General features: G+C 42.8%; 1 protein-coding gene across 2 annotated transcripts; it reads left to right on the plus strand.

Annotated features, from left to right (window-relative positions):
• The first annotated feature begins 165 nt into the window (after positions 1–165).
• LOC108094312 (coronin-1C-A) lies at positions 166–13,765 on the plus strand. Of its 2 annotated transcripts, none has more exons than XM_017194840.2 (7): positions 166–352; positions 7,555–7,809; positions 9,634–9,900; positions 9,963–10,376; positions 10,960–11,253; positions 12,228–12,437; positions 12,498–13,765. In XM_017194840.2, exons 2-7 carry the CDS (start codon positions 7,612–7,614, stop codon positions 12,723–12,725), a joined length of 1,611 nt encoding a protein of 536 aa, XP_017050329.1. In that variant the 5' UTR covers positions 166–352; positions 7,555–7,611; the 3' UTR covers positions 12,726–13,765. The 2 variants fall into 2 exon arrangements, with proteins under 2 accessions (XP_017050329.1, XP_017050330.1); XM_017194841.2 differs by having other exon boundaries at positions 12,249–12,437.
• The last annotated feature ends 4,322 nt before the right edge of the window (positions 13,766–18,087 follow it).

Genomic DNA, 18,087 nt, shown 5'->3' on the forward strand with positions numbered 1-18,087 from the left:
AAAATGTTTTAAAAATTTTGCCAGAATAGCTCTGGTAAACATAGGTTTAATAAAAAGTTGTGCTCAAGAAGTTTTGCAAAAAATCACAATTTGTGTTGTTTATTTCTTTCGAAAAATATCGATTTATTTTAATAAATTTTCCCCATCGCTGGCGCGCGCTGATATCAACAACTCGCCCCAGAGTCGAACTTGCTCTTAGATGCTCTGCGCGCTCTCGTCGGCATTTTTGTACTCGTCCCGTCTTGCTGCTGACTGAAAAGTCTTGAAGTAGTGCCTTAAATTCCCAGTCGTGTGCAAAATTTTTAGTTGAAATCCCCCACTGAATGCGCTGGCCCCAGTGAGTGTTTAAGAGGTGAGTGGTATTTTGGTTTCTGCTGCCGCTTTTGAGCTGCCACATTAAATGTCATCAGCTATGAATCACGGCAGATATTTTTGTGGAATATAAATACTTCTGCGCGATGTCAGCGGAGGCTGTGCATTTTCCAGTCAAACTTGGTAGTAGCCGATGCAAATGCTGCGCTTAAATAATGAACGCGCGTATTACAAAATCATTAAAAATCACGGTAAAAAATTAAGTGCGATAGCCGCCGTGTCTGCCTGTGCGTTTGTTGGTGTGCGCCAAATGTGTGTAATGTGCGTGTGCTAGTGTGCGTGCTTTCTTGTGCGAGCGGAGCGGCGAACGCAGTGCATGTGAAGAGTACCGCTATAAAAGTTTAGCATCTGCTCTCCCGCTCGCGCACCGTGTTATATGAGTCCAACACCCAAAAAAGGGAATAAAGAGAGCGAAGCAGCGTCTTTGGCAGCACCAGTGCCGAAAAACGTTGCAAAAACGAGCGAAAGAAATTAAACAACTCGCAGTCGAATTTGTTGTTTCGCACTTTGATTGTATTAATTGTTTTTTTTATGTTTTCTCGTATTTCGATGTAATTTGTGTGGCTTTTCCGGCTCTCACTTGTTTACGCTGCGCGAGAGCATGAGAGTAAGGGAGAGCGGGTTGTTGTGGGTGAAAGAGAAAGGGGGAGTGGAGAAGAGAGAGAATGTGCCAATTGTTGCTGGTCGAAGCAACAAGTTATAGTGGAAAGGGGAAGTGCGTGCCGAGGGCGCCAAAATGAGTTGAAATTTAAAATATTTGCCAGCCGCCACAAACGTGGCTTTAAGTTGGCCCGACGCAGAATTACGGTTCATTTCGTGTGTGTGTGCGAGGGAGCAAGTGTGAAAAACAAGCGACCTCCAGCGGCGTCTTGGAAAGAGAAAGAGAGCGCACAGCATACGCCCCCACGCACAGCTATTTCGGTTGCTCCCCAAATGGGTTAAGCAGCAAAACTTAGCCAACACCAATTAGTGACAAAAATATGAAAAATGCACTGGAATGAAACACACACTAACACTAATACGCTCGCGCATCGCGCTTGTGCGTCTGCTATGGTCGCGATTACTTGAAGCAACAGCTGTTTGCCACGATCGTAAAACAGGCGCACGCATGAACTCCAATTGGAAGACGAACAAAATGCCAATTGGCGACAATCACTCGGCAACAATTAGGAAGCAAAATAGATTTGGAAAGGCGCTTTTTTCATACCCTCTAAATTTTTTCCAATTGAACTAAACTACGGTTTGTCGACAGATTTAAACCTCTCCCCTCCAGCTTCGTTTCTTAAAACTAACTAATTTAGGTATAACAAGATAGGAAGCTAGCTTCGGCAAGCCGAAGCTTATATACCCTTGCAGTCATCAAATATGTCGATCAAAATGCATAAGGGCTAAAAAACATCGAAACTATTACTATTTTTGATATATGATAAATTTTTCCGATTTTGATGAAATTTTATATGTAATTCAAGAGTAGTTATAGAGCTCTATATTCCAAAAATCATACTTGTCTGAGGAAAAACAACGATGTCATAATTTTATTTCCCGTATTTCTATATAGATTTTTCGATCGCTCCTATGGCAGCTATATAATAACGTGGTCGGATTTTAATGAAATTTTTTTCTCAAATCAAAAAAACTCCATGTTTATAATTTTTTTTCTATTTTTATATATATATTTTTCGATTTTTTGAATGTCAGCTATATGATAGAGTTATCCGATTTTGATAAAATTTTATCCGAAATTCAATAGTGGTTAGAAAACGCCATCTGGAAGAAATCAAGTCGATCTGATCAAAAACAACGGCGTGAGAATTTTTTATTTCATTCTCTCGTATGGGAGCTATCCGATATAGTCGGCCGATCCGGCCCGTTTCGACTTATATACTGCGTGCAACAACTCCACATTTTTTGGGAAAGTTTCAGCAAGATAGTTTCAAAACTGAGAGACTAGTTTGGGCAGAAACTGACAGGAGGACAGACGTACAGACGTATTTCGATTCAGAAGGTGATGCTGATCAAGAATATATATACTTTATGAGGTCTGAGGTGTCTCCTTCACTGCGTTGCAAACTTCTGGCCAAAATTATAATACCCTTTGCTCTGCAAGGGTATAAAAAGGGGCTCTTCAACAATTTCATTGAGATATCATGTCGCTTAAAACAAGATTTGCTATGTTTGTTTTCCATTTTTTGGCAATACCAAATGATGAATTGTATTTCCTAAACAAAGATTTTATTAAACATAAATTGGCATTTACAGATGGCTAGATTAAATTGCTTATGTTTTAATGCCTTTTCCCTTGGTTTATGAATCGTACAACTCGTAATACTAAGAGTATATGAGCAACCACAAATTGCCGCCCAGTCTGACTAAGCGCAAATGGAAATGCAGAAAGTCAGCAAATAGGTGGCGGAGGGGGAAAGCGCCAAGGGGAAGAGGAACCAGCGGCAATTAAGACAGCAACAAAAGCCTGCGCCACTTGTGATTTGCGCGGGGCGCGAGAGAAAGGGGCGGGGGCTGTGGGGAGGGGCACTGCATATGCATGTGGTTAATTTTAGCAGGAGAGTCCCACTTTCACTCGGGCAGCGACGACACCCACTGTGCAACAAGCCAGCGAGTCTGCCGCGACACTTGCGCGCTTTTTGTCAAAATCTTTGGCTAATCGCCGTCAGGCACGCACACACTATTCGAGCAGTTTGATGAACCTTCACACTTACACACACTGCAGTTCCAATGACGTTGCGCCTGCATCAATGACATCATCATCATTTTCATCGAGTCGAGCCGAACGGCGAAAGTTTTCAGTGCAGCCGATAAACAGTGGGCCCTCTTATCACGGATGACTCATACGCGCATATGTGGTATTGTGATCATTGGCCGGCTGATTAGGTATCGCTGCAGCTACACTGGGAAAAGTGTTGCACAACGTATAATAATTTATTAGAAATGCTTGGAAATTGAGTAATACAATTAAACCTACAAGCTGAAAAAATAAAAATAAATTAATTGCGCAGGAATAAAATGTTGTCTAATTTTAAAACCATCTTAATGGTAGATATTTTGAATTAAACCAAATGTGGCAATAAATTTAAGAAGCGAATAAAAAACAGAGAAAAAGTAACATTTTTCGGGTAAAGGAGCAGAAAAACAGCGGGCATTTTAATTTCTATATACACGCTTGCGTACTTTATACTAGCTTATCGGCAAAAATGCTTATTTGCAAACCTAGTTTATCAGAAGACTTTTCTGTTCTAAGCAAATTAGAGATCTACAAAAGAGCTCGCATTGAGCAATTGTGGTTTAAATGCTTCTGTTTCAAGTGTATATGGGACTGGAGATGTCATTATAACGGGGCCTTCGTCGCCACAATTGGAGCAGTGTCCCATTCCATCATCGCTTTATTTTTACCCAACACTGTTTTATTTTTTGCTCACGCCCCATTGCACTGCTGCTGGAAACTACTCTTACTACGCTTAATTGACTGCACACCCGACTCATTCGAGGGAGGTGTGAAAGGGGACTCGCTTCGTTTTAGTCACGGCGCCGAGAAACAAGAACAACACGACAATATTTGTTAGCAATTAGAATTGGCCGGTGAACACAACGTGTCGACAAAGCGCCAAGATTTGCAATCAAGCATTAAGTCAATTTGCGGCCAGTCCCCGATCGCTGGACCATCGCGATCTCATCAATTGAGCAACGGTTGAATCTCGCGCGATTGCAACACAAATTGCTGAAGGGCCCCACTGCAACTCCATTGTTAAATGATCAACGCGATTGCAAAGCGGTTGTTTAAAGTTGGCTGACATCGGTTAGTTACATGGAATGTGGCTTTATGAGCAATGAGCTATTGATGCAAAGATTCATCCTTACTCATGATAAAAGAAAACGTTTTATAGGGGCAATAAGCTTGAATAGTATTAATAGTAGGGGAGAAGTGTGGGTTGTGGGCATGGGTCGGTTGTGGGCACCCCTACGTATATTTTCACAAAATGAAGATTGACTTTTGTTGGTAATGTCATTCGCAAGCAATTACCCTATGTATGATTTATGCCAAATATCAAAGTAAATGAACGCGTTCGCTTTTTGAAATGAACGAATTGGTTTTTTTTGTGCTTGGAAAAGGTGGTGAAACTTTATTCAAAGATTTTCAATAGTGTATCAATTAAAGTGAATCGATTAAAAAGGCAAGTGTAATGCATTTTTATTTAGTCAAAGCATTATACTAAATGGAACAATATCGATTTGAACCAAAAAATTTATGCAAACACATTTTTTAATTACTTCTTAAAATGTCTGCGAAAGTTGGTTGTGGGCACCAAAATTGGGGGGGTTGTGGGCACCCGTTTTTTTTTGGCAAATTTTTTTATTACCTACAATTTCTTGTAAAATTGTTTTCAAAATTTGTTTGGAACCCTCTAGAACATTCTTGTAGAAATCTTAGGCTCTTGGAAAAGGATCCTCTCCCACTGAGAGGGATTATCACTCAATTGTGACATCTGCGATCGAGCCTTTCATCCGAAATATGTGGACATGCGGGGCAGTCATTATACATGTCAAAATTGTGTTTCCGACGATGAATAACGCCTACGTAGTCTTTGAAATAAATAAATTGTCAGTTTGTTGATATTGGTTGCTGTTTTTTTTTCCATATTATACCATTTGTATCATTTTTACCCAGGGTGCCCACAACCCCCCCAAAAAAAATTTTAGCTGAAAATTACGATTTTACAAAAGTCCATATGAAATTTTTTCGCATGACAAAATCAAGAATGTTTCTTAATATTTAGTTAGCTTAGATCTCTAGCTTTACACAGATATCCATATGTCCAAATAATATGCACTAGTTCGGTAATTATAAGCCAAAAACAAAACTATGCCCACAACCCCCACATCTCCCCTATAGTATTAAATTTTAGTCAGAAGTTTGCAACGCAGGGAAGGAGACACCTCAGACCCCATAAAGTATATGTATATATCCTTGATCAGTATCATGGTCAGAATCCAAATACGTGTGTACGTCTGTCCGTCTGTCCTTCTGTCTGTTTCTATGTAAACTAGTCTCTTAGTTTTAAAGCTATCTTGCTGAAACTTCCCAAAACAGCAGTATATAAGTCGGAGAATGAGAATTCTTTATTCATTCTCTCGTATGGGAGCATTTCGATATAGTCGGCCGATCCGACTTACTGCTCTGCAAGGGTATACAAAATTATAACGTCGTTGTTTTTCATCTCACGAGCATGGTGTTTTTAATAACCCTTGGAATCGAGAAAAATTTCTGCTTGTTCTCCTGATATTTATTGTTTTTTATCCAAGGAATTTCCCTTCTAAAATGTATTTATGTAGCTTAATACATAGTTAATTTTTAGATATGACAATATTGTACAATGATGTACAAAAGGTGTGATTAATTCAACAATTTATTGTAAAGAACAGCTTTCAATAGCAGAATCACATTGTTGATCAGCTGTTATGGATGTTGGGTTCCCAGACACACCACCCGCATCGCATAACGACACTCTCCCAGAGATTTTCTTGAACCAACTTCCGTTATGGGCGATCTCTTGTGGTGGCTGGTCCGCTGATTAAACCAGCGGAGAGTTCAAGTCGTCTTCATGCCGAAGGGGCCACATTTTTGGCATTTGCGAACTGCAGTTGCGAATGCAACTGGGATCGAGTGGGGGAGTGGGAGAGCTTGATCCGACGATGATAACTCAGGCATGGCAAATGCCAGCGATGCCAACAAAATAAATAAACACATCAAATGCGATTTACAACGCTCCTACGAGCATCGTGCGCCTGTGCTTGTGTATGAAAATTAAATTTTGCCTAAGATGATTTAATTTTCTATTAATAAGTTTGACCTTCAGTTGCGAAACAAAAATTTTCCCGCCTGCAAACGAAGGTGTTTGGCATATAAACACACAAATAACAGCGCATACACACGCGGCAGATATACATAGATATAAATTCTGGGTACAGCGCTTTGGAATATATTCCATTTGCTGCCGAACATTTCTGCGGCGCTCCAGATCCTATAGGCGTAGCACTTAACATTATCTGTGCGGTGTTTAGCCAACTCCGGTCTGATATTTCCTTATCAGTCGAGGGGCCTCGTCGATAGGACAGACCCTCTGCCAAACTCTCCCAAGAACAAAACGGCCTGGTTATCACCTTGTGTCCAAGGTATTTGGTGTAGAAAGTAATAAACTATCGGGCTCTGCTGCTTTGGTGCCACTTTTTAGGGGGTCAATGACAAAGTTTAGTGCTTGCAATGAGTATGAATATGTTTCTGCGAACAAAACAAAGCGAAGAGAAGTAAAACGATTTTATGCCACTTTTCTGATTAAAAACGAAAGCTGGTCTGCGGCAAGAGTTTAGTCAGCCTGGCGGCCTCGGCCCAACCCAGAAATGATTTTTGCGGCCGTTCGCAGCACGTATGTAGCTATCTAGAAGTCTCTCGGAGTGTTAGGTTTGGGTTAAGTTTTGGGTTCGCGTTCGGGTTCGGGTTCGGTTTTGCTTAGCCATAACTCACGTGTTGGCGGGCTATTCATTACCGAAGTGAGTATTTGAGCATTATGATGTCATATAAAGAAAGGGTTCGACTCGCTGGCCAACTGATAATTCGACACGTTCCGGATGGTGGTTCATTATCGAAAGTAGCGCCATTTGTGGCAGGTGTCAGGTGAAAGCGTTCTAGGCGCCTTGCCTCGTTTCCGCCGATTTCAGTCGCCGATACTGATGCCATAACCAATTTTGATGCAACCATTCGCAAACAATGTCAGCTCGTCAACAGCCAGCTGCGAATGGGAAAGCTCATTGATCTTCGCAACAAGCGATATTAGCATGCAAATTTATTAAACTAATCGAGGCTGCGAAGCGCGGTGAAAGAAAAACGCGTTAAGTAAATACATACATCAGCGAGCGAAGCTGAAAGCGAATAGCAATACGTACATATGTTATGTGTCGGTTTATGCGTCTCTTTTAGCGCGTATGAAGCTGAATTCGTTATATTATATGCTTTTGTATTCGAGGCAACCAGAGATCAACGTCTGCCACTGATTTTTGTATTGGAAAAATGTTTCATATATTTCAAAAACGATTGCAATTATACGATAGTATGATCTTAGACTTAGGCTCACCCCAAACTTCCTTTACTTATGCTCCCCATTTTCATTCCAGAGTTAGAAGTAGAGAAACTCAGGACTGACCTCTGACCCCAGCCACCGCAGCATCAAGATGTCGTTTCGCGTTGTGCGCAGCTCCAAATTCCGCCACGTCTACGGCCAGGCCCTGAAAAGGGAGCAGTGCTACGACAACATACGTGTGTCCAAGTCCAGCTGGGACTCCACATTCTGCGCGGTGAACCCCAAGTTCCTGGCCATCATCGTGGAGTCGGCGGGCGGCGGAGCCTTCATCGTCTTGCCACACAACAAAGTGAGTGCCCCAACGGACCATTTATAGATGCAGTCGTCTATTAGCGTGCTTCCCCAACGGACCGCTTGGTGGGGTATTTTTAAATAAGACAATGCCCAACTATTTATAGGGTTCTTTTTGGCATTAAGTTTGCGGCCATTTGCGGGCTTGTTGCCACGTCGCGACTCGCGAGTGACGTCGACGGATTTCGCATGACTCCCCCCAATCTCAGATGTATTTATAAATAGTTATGGATTCTGCTGCTCTCGCGGCAGCGGTTCTCTTAGCTGGCGCACTTTTGTAATTTGGCCAAAAGCCAACATGACAAACAAAATCGTCTAATTTTAGAGAGAGACGGAGGAGCAGCGCGATAAATGAAATCCGAAAGTGATATTTGGGCGAATCATTGCATCGAAATGCACACTTTGCTTGGCGTATTGCCTTGCAGTAAAATATTTGTTTATATTCCTATTAATTCAATTTTCGCTCTACCAAATTGTTTGGACAGTGTTCTCCAAATCGAGCCTAATGCGCTTCCGTTGAGCTGTCGTTCTCTCCGCAGCTCCCATAATGTGTAGGCGGCTGTCTCACCTCCCGATTCCCCCTTCTCCTCCTATGACACCCCATATATTTTTTTGGTCAAAACGTATTTAGAGGCAGGCCGGGTGTCGTTCTAATTGGAACAAATTTGTATGCAAAACGCGAGGCTGCCTCCATGAGCGCTTTTTTTTTCCCCCTGACTTCTTGACGATTAAGCAGTTGCCGCTTCTCTAAGTGACGATTTCTATGTAGAGCGGCTTTCACACGCCCTATTTTACTCATTTTAGGGGCACTGGATTTGGTCGGAAGAGAGGCGGGGCACAAATGGACAATAAGTGAGATCCATCAAATCGTCAAGGTTGGCAGCATGTGGAAAGTGTGGAATTGAGCAAGCCAAAGTTCTTGAAAAACCAAAATAGATTTTAATGTTAAGACATTTTTCGAAACTCATATTGATTACAGTAGAATCCGCTTATAGCGACTTTCTAGGGACCGACGAGTTTTCATCGTTATACCCGGAACACGCACTAAGCAAAAGGATATATGTGTATAGGTCTGTCTGGGGACCAATCAAGCCATCGAGTTTTCGTCGCAATACCCAGACGGACACTATAAGCGGAGTCGTTATAACAGGATTCTACTGTATTTAAGTTTTGATTACTTGTTGTGCATACATACAAGTTTTTTTTCAAAATATTTTTTGATAGAACACCCCATTTAACACTTACAATGCTAATTTCACAGGTTGATTCTTATTTATTATCTTTATTTTGCTGTAATCATGAATACATTTTTATATTCAAGTTTAACCTAAAGACCGAATGTATAGATAAGGATCGCATAATTTTTCATCGCATAATTATGTTATTTTAAAAAGTAAAGTTAACACCGGATTATAATATGAGGTGTCTCCTTTACTGCGTTGCAAACATGTGACTGAAACTTTAATACCCTTTGCTCTGCAAGGGTATATACAGAATATATTTGGCTAAGCCAAAACTATAAACAATTTTATCCCCACTGCGCTCCCCCAAATCAAGTTCTTTTGGCCCTCAGACCTTCCATGATTTGATCGCCATGCTCTACTGCAATCGGCATGAAGTTGGGGATTATGAATTGCTGGCTCCGCAGATTAGCGAATATGGCAGAACCGAATGCACCGAGGGGGCTATAAATAATAATTCAGGAATTGGGCCAATGGGTCGCGAGGTTGCAGTTTTCCGCTGGTGTCTGGTGGTGACGTCGTCGTCGTCAATTAATTAGTTTGGCATATCGTTATAATTGGAATTAAATGGACTTTTTTAGGTTGGTCGCATAGCGGCGGACCACCCGCTGGTGGGCGGGCACAAGGGACCCGTGCTGGACATCGCCTGGTGTCCGCACAACGACAACGTGATCGCCTCCGGCTCAGAGGACTGTGTGGTGAAGGTGTGGCAGATTCCCGATGGCGGCCTCTCCCGCACGCTCACCGAGCCCGTGGTCGACCTGGTCTTCCACCAGCGCCGCGTGGGCCTGGTCCTGTGGCATCCCTCGGCCCTGAATGTGCTGCTCACCGCCGGCTCCGATAATCAGGTGAGAAAATGATTACCTCCGGTTGAAATCTGGTTGCTTATACTGTATACTGTACGATTCAGGTTGTCATTTGGAACGTGGGCACTGGCGAAATCCTCGTGCACATCGACTCCCACCCGGACATCGTGTACAGCGCCTGCTTCAACTGGGACGGCTCCAAGCTGGTCACCACCTGCAAGGACAAGAAGATCCGCATCTACGATCCGCGCACCGCCGAGCTGGAGAGCGAGGCCATGTGCCACGAGGGCTCCAAGGCCACGCGGGCCATCTTCCTGCGCCACGGTCTGATCTTCACCACCGGCTTCAACCGCAGCTCGGAGCGCCAGTACTCCCTGCGCGCCCCGGACGCCCTCAACGAGCCCATCGTCATGGTGGAGCTGGACACGTCCAACGGCGTCATGTTCCCGCTCTACGATGCCGACACGAACATGATCTACCTGTGCGGCAAGGGTGACTCGGTCATTAGGTACTTCGAGGTAGGTTCAAACTAGAAAATTACGCAAATACGCAAACTATTGCAGATATTGCAAACGTTTTTGCAATTGGATGTTAGTTATTATTGGAGCATCTGTGTATTGGAGGTGTATAGATAGATTGGTGATTTAATGCTAAGCCCGAGTTAAAAGACCATGAGCCATTATAATCGTGGCAAGTCGCAGTAAATTATGAATATAAAAATACTTACATGTTGCTTGCAGGATGATCACTTCCTATAAGATTCCTTTTCCTCTGTCCATCGTGGATAAATTAAATAAAAATAATATACATATATATATTAGGAGTTCTTTACCAAAGATTTACAAGTTATTATTGGTATTATTGTTTAGGCATACTTGCAGAATCGAGATAAGATATTTTTTTTAGTAAATATAATACTCTGCTCCCATTGAAGCGAAAGCTCTCAATATTTATACTTCTCTTTGGTTCTGTATATTAAATTTTAAGAACCAATATTATGCTTTTATTCTTGTTCTCATAGCATTGTTCTAGTTACATTTGTTAATACTGTTGAAAAACTTACTTATTACTTTATCTAATCCACTTTTTGTTGCTATCCAGGTAACGCCCGAGCCTCCATTCGTACACTACATCAACACGTTTCAGACGACAGAGCCGCAGCGCGGTATTGGCCTGATGCCAAAGCGAGGCTGTGATGTCACCACCTGCGAGGTGGCCAAGTTTTACCGCATGAACAACAACGGACTGTGCCAGGTCATCTCGATGACCGTGCCGCGCAAATCGGATCTCTTCCAGGAGGATCTCTACCCCGACACGCTAGCGGAGGATGCCGCCATCACCGCGGAGGAGTGGATCGACGGCAAGGACGCGGATCCCATCACGTTTTCGCTCAAAGTAAGTGCGCTACAGAGGGGCGCCCTATCCGCACTCTACTCCGCGTTGGAAATACAGCGCTCACAGCCGAATGTGGTAAAGGTTGGGCCTCGATGCCAGCCGATCCGCCGGCGATCAGAGCGTACATGATATAGGTCATATATCAGCATGTTGGCTCGCGGGGCTCGTCCACGGAGGCAATGCGGCTCGAAGTTTATGAAGCAGCCGCTGCCACTGTGGACGCCCCTTCTCCAATGTATTCCAACGGCTTTCGCAGTTGCTTTCTGTTGCCAGCAAAACGGGCCTTCAAAGGGGCTCCGTTCCAAGCCCACTTCCTGCATTTGTCGGTGGCTACCAGCGTGTGATGCCTCTGCTTGCTTTGCTTGCGTTCCTTTCTGCGTTATCTACGTTTGTGTCTCGTCCGCCCAGCCACAGTCCACTCACCCACACTGATTACAGACCTCAGATTGAATGTAATTACTTATTTTTGCCCTGTGAGATGTGGCCTTGATGTAACCAAAAGTTGTCTCACATATTTTAGAGGTGAATGTTAGAAAAGGACTTTGAGAGGGAAAAGATCTTTTCTTTGACCTGAAACAATCTTAAAAAAATTAAAAATAAATGGACACCTTCAACGTATCTTCAGCTAAATTCTTGATACAATTGAATTACTTTATCTGAGACTAATTTAAGGGCACTAAAAAGATTATAGGAAGGGGATATAAAATAAAAATGGTGCACATTTCTTTCAAATTATCATCCGGACACCCCCCCTGCGTCCGCCCCTGAATTTCACACATTACAAGCATTTAACGATAGGTGTCAGGCAGAGTCCCTACCAATATCACACTGAAATCCAAGCTGGATGCAGTAACACGCCGCAAATATACACACTTGGCCCTAACACGCACGTGACTGCGCGTGGCGCTTGTTGTTGTGTTCATTGTTGCTTGTTGTGTTCTGAAACGAACAGATATTCTAACCCGCCTAATCAGGATCGCGTTTCCATTGTGCAGGGTGGCTACGTGTCCTCGTCGGTGAACAAGTCGCTGCCGGCGAAGAAGGCGGGCAACATCCTCAACAAGCCACGAGGCGGCGACGGCGGCAGCTCCGGAGCAGCGAGCAGCAGTGCGGGCAGCGGCACCTTCGCGTCCGGAAACAACAACGAGGCTAGCGATGGCGCACCGCCGCCGGCGGTTATTTCGGTGAGTACTTGGACTGCAGCGAACTACTTCCTATTAATAAAGTGTGCTTGAAACCAACAGGAAAAGGACCTGCGCACTATCACGGACGAGATCCGCAAGCTGAAGGCGATCGTCGTCAAGCAGGAGAACCGCATTCGCGCCCTGGAGGCCAAGGAGGACGCCCGCAACAAGAACGGAAGCGATGCCGCGCCAGCCTCTGCGGCATCGGCCTCCTCGGACGGCAAAGCCAGCGAAAGTGCCAACGACCACGCGTCCACATCTGCAGCAACGGCAAAGGACGAAGACTAGGTCTGGCGATGAAGCCAGGACTGGGCTGATGGAAATGGCGAAATGGATTGGAGGAGAGATAGAGAACTGCTTGTAGAAGCTCGTAGTTACCGCTTAATTTCTCTAATGCAACATAACGTTCATTTCGTACGTACTAAGGGCAAATCAGAAGCGATGAGTTATTGTCTATTACGATTATGGTTTCGATTATTTATTTTGTATAATTTTAAATTAGGAAATCAGTTGAGTGTGGCACAGATAGGGTTAGAGAGCCGAGCTATAACCATTAATTCGATCATTAGCGAACAGAGCTGGGCGGTCAACGTATATAACATAACATAAAACTACATCCTGCCAAAAATATATAAAAACTTAACGAACTACCTACGATTTGCGCCCAAAATCGAGCAGAGCGGCCCTTCGGTCATTCTGTTGCAATAAAAGTTTGAAATTGTTGTAAATTTAACAAAGGCAAATCATAGACTAAACCTCAATCACATAAGAGTTAACATTTACCTACCAAATTTGTACGAGCTCCTTTCTATAACGTCTGTATATTTGTACGTCCCAAAAGTTTTCATGACAATAGTTGATAGATTTGATACTGTTCATCCTAGCTGTGGCCCCCTTAGGTAGCCACTTTTCACTGCGAATTGTCGTGTCAAACATAACGAATTTAGTAAAAAAGTGACGGGGGCCACTGGACTTAATTCGTTTTCATAATCAAAATTCTTGTTCAAACTAATGTTAAGCTGTATTTTGAAATAATAAGAATAACAATAAATGCAACAAAACCAGAAAGAAAATGAGAAATCAACGAATACATTTTTATAAAAGGTTTATTTTCATTTTATTTTTTTGTTTTATTTTTAGTAGTTTTGTTGAAAAGAATGGTGTTATGCTGCAGAAAAAGAGAATGGGAGCGTCACTAAATGCCTACCGATTTTGTAAACCTATTAAATTGTAAAACTCTGACTATATACACTTACATAAATACTCTATATACAAATAATTTACAATTTGATACGGAATAAAACAATATACAAACAATGCCAGAAAAACCCCGATTGCTAAGAATTTAATTAAACTGATGGAATCTTGTATGGCACAGATTGAGTGTATTTTGATTGAGCAGGCTTGCTGGAAAACATTTAACTATGTAATTGACAACTTTAAATTGCAGAAATAAGCCTATCCATGCACTATTAATTTGTGGCAGCTCATTTGTTCGGTTCAATTGAATATGCAAATGCATTTAATTTCTGCCTAAACAGCTTTGGAGAATTCTGCAAATGTGTTGTGTGTAATTATTACCTCGGCGGGCAGGCCAAAAAAATGCAATTACAATTTACGTGTATAACGATTCTGACATTTTAATTAAACTTGGCCGAGTGTGCTTTTGTGGGTGTACGTGGCAATTATGATAAAGTGTGTTGCCGACCAAGTTGTTGATTTAATTAAAATTATGTTTGTTATGCAATTTGGCTCAATGCAAGTTTCGACGCTTGCCCACAGCCATTTGTTGACCTTTTCTGTTAGACAGGAGCATGTGTGAACAGAGCTGTAGAGATATGTGATTAAGCGAGCCGAAAGTTGGCTAGCCTAAGAGCCAGAACGTGGAACTAATTTTAAAATGGTTGCATACTTTTGGACGGCTTTTGTAGTGCACATTTTTGAAGTGGTAAGGTGATGTGAAACAGATGGACACCGGAGATATGGAGGGATAAGCAGAACTTCGCAGGAAATGTAAATATTGTGACTGGGACTGAAATTAAATTTTCTGTTGATTTAATTAAAATGATGTTTGTTATGCAATTTGACTTGCATTAAAGTTTCGACTCTTGCTTCCAGCCATTTGTTGACCTTTTCTATTAGCTATGTGCTATGAGTTGGATAACCAAAAAGCACAGAACGTTAAACTAACTTAAAAACAGGAAAGGAACTAGCTACCCTTGCAGTCATAAAATATCTCAAACAAAATACATAAAGGCTGAACAACATCGATGCTATGACTATTTTTCTATTAATATTCCAGCTGGCTTCCTTTCTTGTTCGCTTATAAAATCACTTGGCGTATGAGTAATACTTTCATTGACTTGGTTTATTTTTTTCAAAGTTCACAATTCCTTTTTTCGCATGGAAGTTTTTTTTCCTTTAATGATCTTAACAGATATTTTTAAGTGACAGTAGGTTGGTTGCTTGATAATCACAAAAATAAATATTTTACAAGAATCAAGTATCAAATTTGTGTTGCTTCAGAAATTGTATTATAGAAAATATTGAGAGGTAAGCAAATATATAAAGTCGAATGTCTACAATAGCCGTGACATTTCGCTGTTAAATCATGTCGTTGTCATCATCGCGGATGAGCCACTAAATCATGATGCTGCGGCGGTAAAAAGCAAGCTCAATTTATGACCCCTCCTCCACGAAGATGAGGTTACGGCCTTAACGCCAATGATTGTGAAAACCGTTGCAAGGCATTTGTTAATTAAAAGCAAGCAACAAATACGCCGAGTCCTAGGAGCAATAAGACGCGGGAACACGTGCTAAATAAATACTCCAGCTCGCTAAGTACCAGCAGACACATCGCCCCCTCCAGGCCACCCCCTCCCAACCCAATTTGACGGCGCCTCTGTCGTAAATTCACACGAGCCGCGGCCTTTGTTGGTGTGCGTGCCCGGCGCCGTTTTAATGCATAAGGAAACACACGCGCACAAAAGGAGCCGTCAAAACATTTCTTTCTCCGCCGGCCGTGTTTGGGTATTTGTTTATTTTCGCATGAAAATAAATGCGTTTAATGGCGGAAGTTTATGCCTCGTAAAGAGAAGTTAATTAGCTTTCTCGAGTATGAAATTTGTTCCGCGCTCCGCCCAAACCAGTGCATCTCATCCCGCCGCCTTCCCCAATGGCAAATTGAAAATTTTCCAATATCGCATATACTCGCACGGCCACAGAAAATTGTTTAACTTTCTCCTGACTTGCCTTCGATTGCTGCACAGAAGAAAACGCTGAAGCCACTTTCAATTATTCGACATGTGAATTGAGTAAAGGAACTAACTAGAAGTATTCTTGGTTTCACAATCTAGCAAAGCATCTTCATTTGGATATTTGTTACTCGGGACAGAATATAAATGCACTTAGTTTATTATTATTTAGCCATGCTTATCGCTTTGTTTTGGTTTCGAACATGTTTCTTGTTATTAAGTTCAATAGTTGTGACTGCCAATATTGCATACATAGAATGGTTTTTGGCGAACTGTTCAATAAAAGCCTCTTGTTTTATATTTATTTATATAAAAGCGTGAATTGTGTTTGGGTTATTGTTTATTTTGAACAATGAACAATGAATGTTACATTTCAGCCATAAAATATTTTGTCTGATTTTCTCCGAGTGCGGTGGCTGCTGCCGACGTTGCTGTGGGGCAGTTAACACATCAACTTCGTGGCGGGAAGTCCCTTCAGGTGAGTCTTAAAGTCAAACTGGCGACGTGTTTGCATCTGTGCCGCAAAGGCAAATATGTACGGCATTTCCTAGCTGGGACGGCTGGCCCATAGTTTCCGGCGCAGACAAAAGTTGAGCTTAGGGACAACCGACATAAGAGGCCGAAACTTTCGCAAAAGCGCACGCAACCAAACAACATGAAAATAGTTTTTCTTCTACCACATTTATGAAATGTGCACCGCAGGGCTCGTGGGTTGAGTGTTCGAGTGTGTGTGTGTGTGTGTGTTGGCCGTACAATAACTTTCACTTTGCAGGCGGGCGGGGTAATGGGAAAAGGGCTGGGACTAAGCGGCTTAAAACTTGCGCTAGGATGCCCAAAAGTGTCGAGCCAGCAACTCTCGCAGGAGAAGCGACAGGAGACAGGGAACAGAGGACAGAGGACAGGAGACAGGAGACGACTGCCAACTGCCATTTTTGGCAAATATTTGCACAGATAATGAAAGTGCACCCACACTTTGAGCCGAATGTGTGGGCACTAGTTGGCAGTTGGACAATGTGTTGAATCGAGACCGCCGGCCGCCCGCTGTTGGGGTTCGATTCTGTTGACAATTCACTTTGCAGCGGTAATTGACCCTAATGCTGTTGCTTCTGATTCCTGATTTCTGGTTTCGTTCAGCTGCTTTCAAATCGATACCATTTTTGGCAGCTAAATTCAATTTGGCAAAGAGCTCGCACACACACTCGTTCGCCGAGATGGATACTGCACGTGCCTAAATACATTGCTAAAATGTCAAGAGGCACGTTCCAGTGTTTTGTGATTTCGCTTTTGCATGTCATGTGCGCCAAAACAAAACTTTGAACTTCGGGAGCTGCTCTTTCAGTTGCCAACTACGTGACTATCAGGGAGCGTTTGCTGTTGCCATAAATGTGGGGCGGGGAATGTGTGCGCCATTGCCATAAGGACGAGTGCCGGTCGGAGCAATGCCATCTAATTCAATTACAATTATTCAAACATCAGTTTGCCGGGGCGGGCAGCGTAGGAAGAGCTAGGCCCACAAAAATATTTAAATGCGGATCGATTTGCAGGGTTCTCAATCCCCAATCCCCGTTTCCCATTTCCCGTTCACGGCTTTGTTCCAATGCAATCGTCTGTGGCTAATCGTCTGATATTTGCCCGATGTCTGTGTGGACGGAGCGTCTGGCCTCCCGCCGCTCGAACATTCATTCGATTCACATTCACATCCACATTGCCATGCACATTGTCAGACGGCCATAAATTAGGCAGTTGCTAAGTGCTTCGATGTTTGGCTGTGGCTCTGGTTGCGGCTTCGACTTCGGTTGTGGATCCTGCCTACTGTTCCGGCTCCGCAGTCAGGACAATGCTGGCCAAGATTTATCCGTGTTCGCACTTTCTTTTCGGATACCCACCCAGTCCTCTCCTCCAATCTCTATATCCAAATTAAAGCCTCGCTGCATAGTTACAAGTGAAAAATGCGGAGGACATTCAACTGTTTTAGCTGGAAATTCTGAATGCGCTGTGCGTTTAACAGGCTCCCAATTTTATTTACTGCAGCAAGTGAGCAGAGTTCGACAGCTAAATAATGGAATTTTCATGGATTGTTTGGTCAGCTTTTAATATTTAACTTTGCATGCCGGCTGACTCCCTGCTGACTAGCTAAATATTTGCAATACATATGAGCGGGATATCAAACAATTTCTGCACAAATATTCCCTTTAGCATGCACTTTTATATCCCGTGCTGCAATTTTCCAGAAATAGCAATTAGCAAAAGGCAAAATGCGAGATGTGAGATGTGAGATGAAAGAGCTGATGACTGAGGATTGAGGACTGAGGACTCGTCGGAAGGGCAAAAAACCCAATTATCACATATTCAAGTCAAGTGCTGGTCCGTCGACTCCTCTGATGTCCAAGATGGCT

This window comes from Drosophila ficusphila, unplaced genomic scaffold (assembly GCF_018152265.1).
Source record: "Drosophila ficusphila isolate 14025-0441.05 unplaced genomic scaffold, ASM1815226v1 contig_414, whole genome shotgun sequence".
Lineage (NCBI taxonomy): Eukaryota > Metazoa > Arthropoda > Insecta > Diptera > Drosophilidae > Drosophila > Drosophila ficusphila.

Excerpts from the sequence above, each read along its gene's own strand:
- LOC108094312 (XM_017194840.2), top strand. The coding sequence starts at position 7,612 with ATGTCGTTTCGCGTTGTGCGCAGCTCCAAATTCCGCCACGTCTACGGC. Across the intron at positions 7,810-9,633 it reads TCGTCTTGCCACACAACAAA|GTTGGTCGCATAGCGGCGGA; the intron begins GTGAGTGCCCCA and ends GGACTTTTTTAG. Across the intron at positions 12,438-12,497 it reads CGCCGCCGGCGGTTATTTCG|GAAAAGGACCTGCGCACTAT; the intron begins GTGAGTACTTGG and ends TGAAACCAACAG.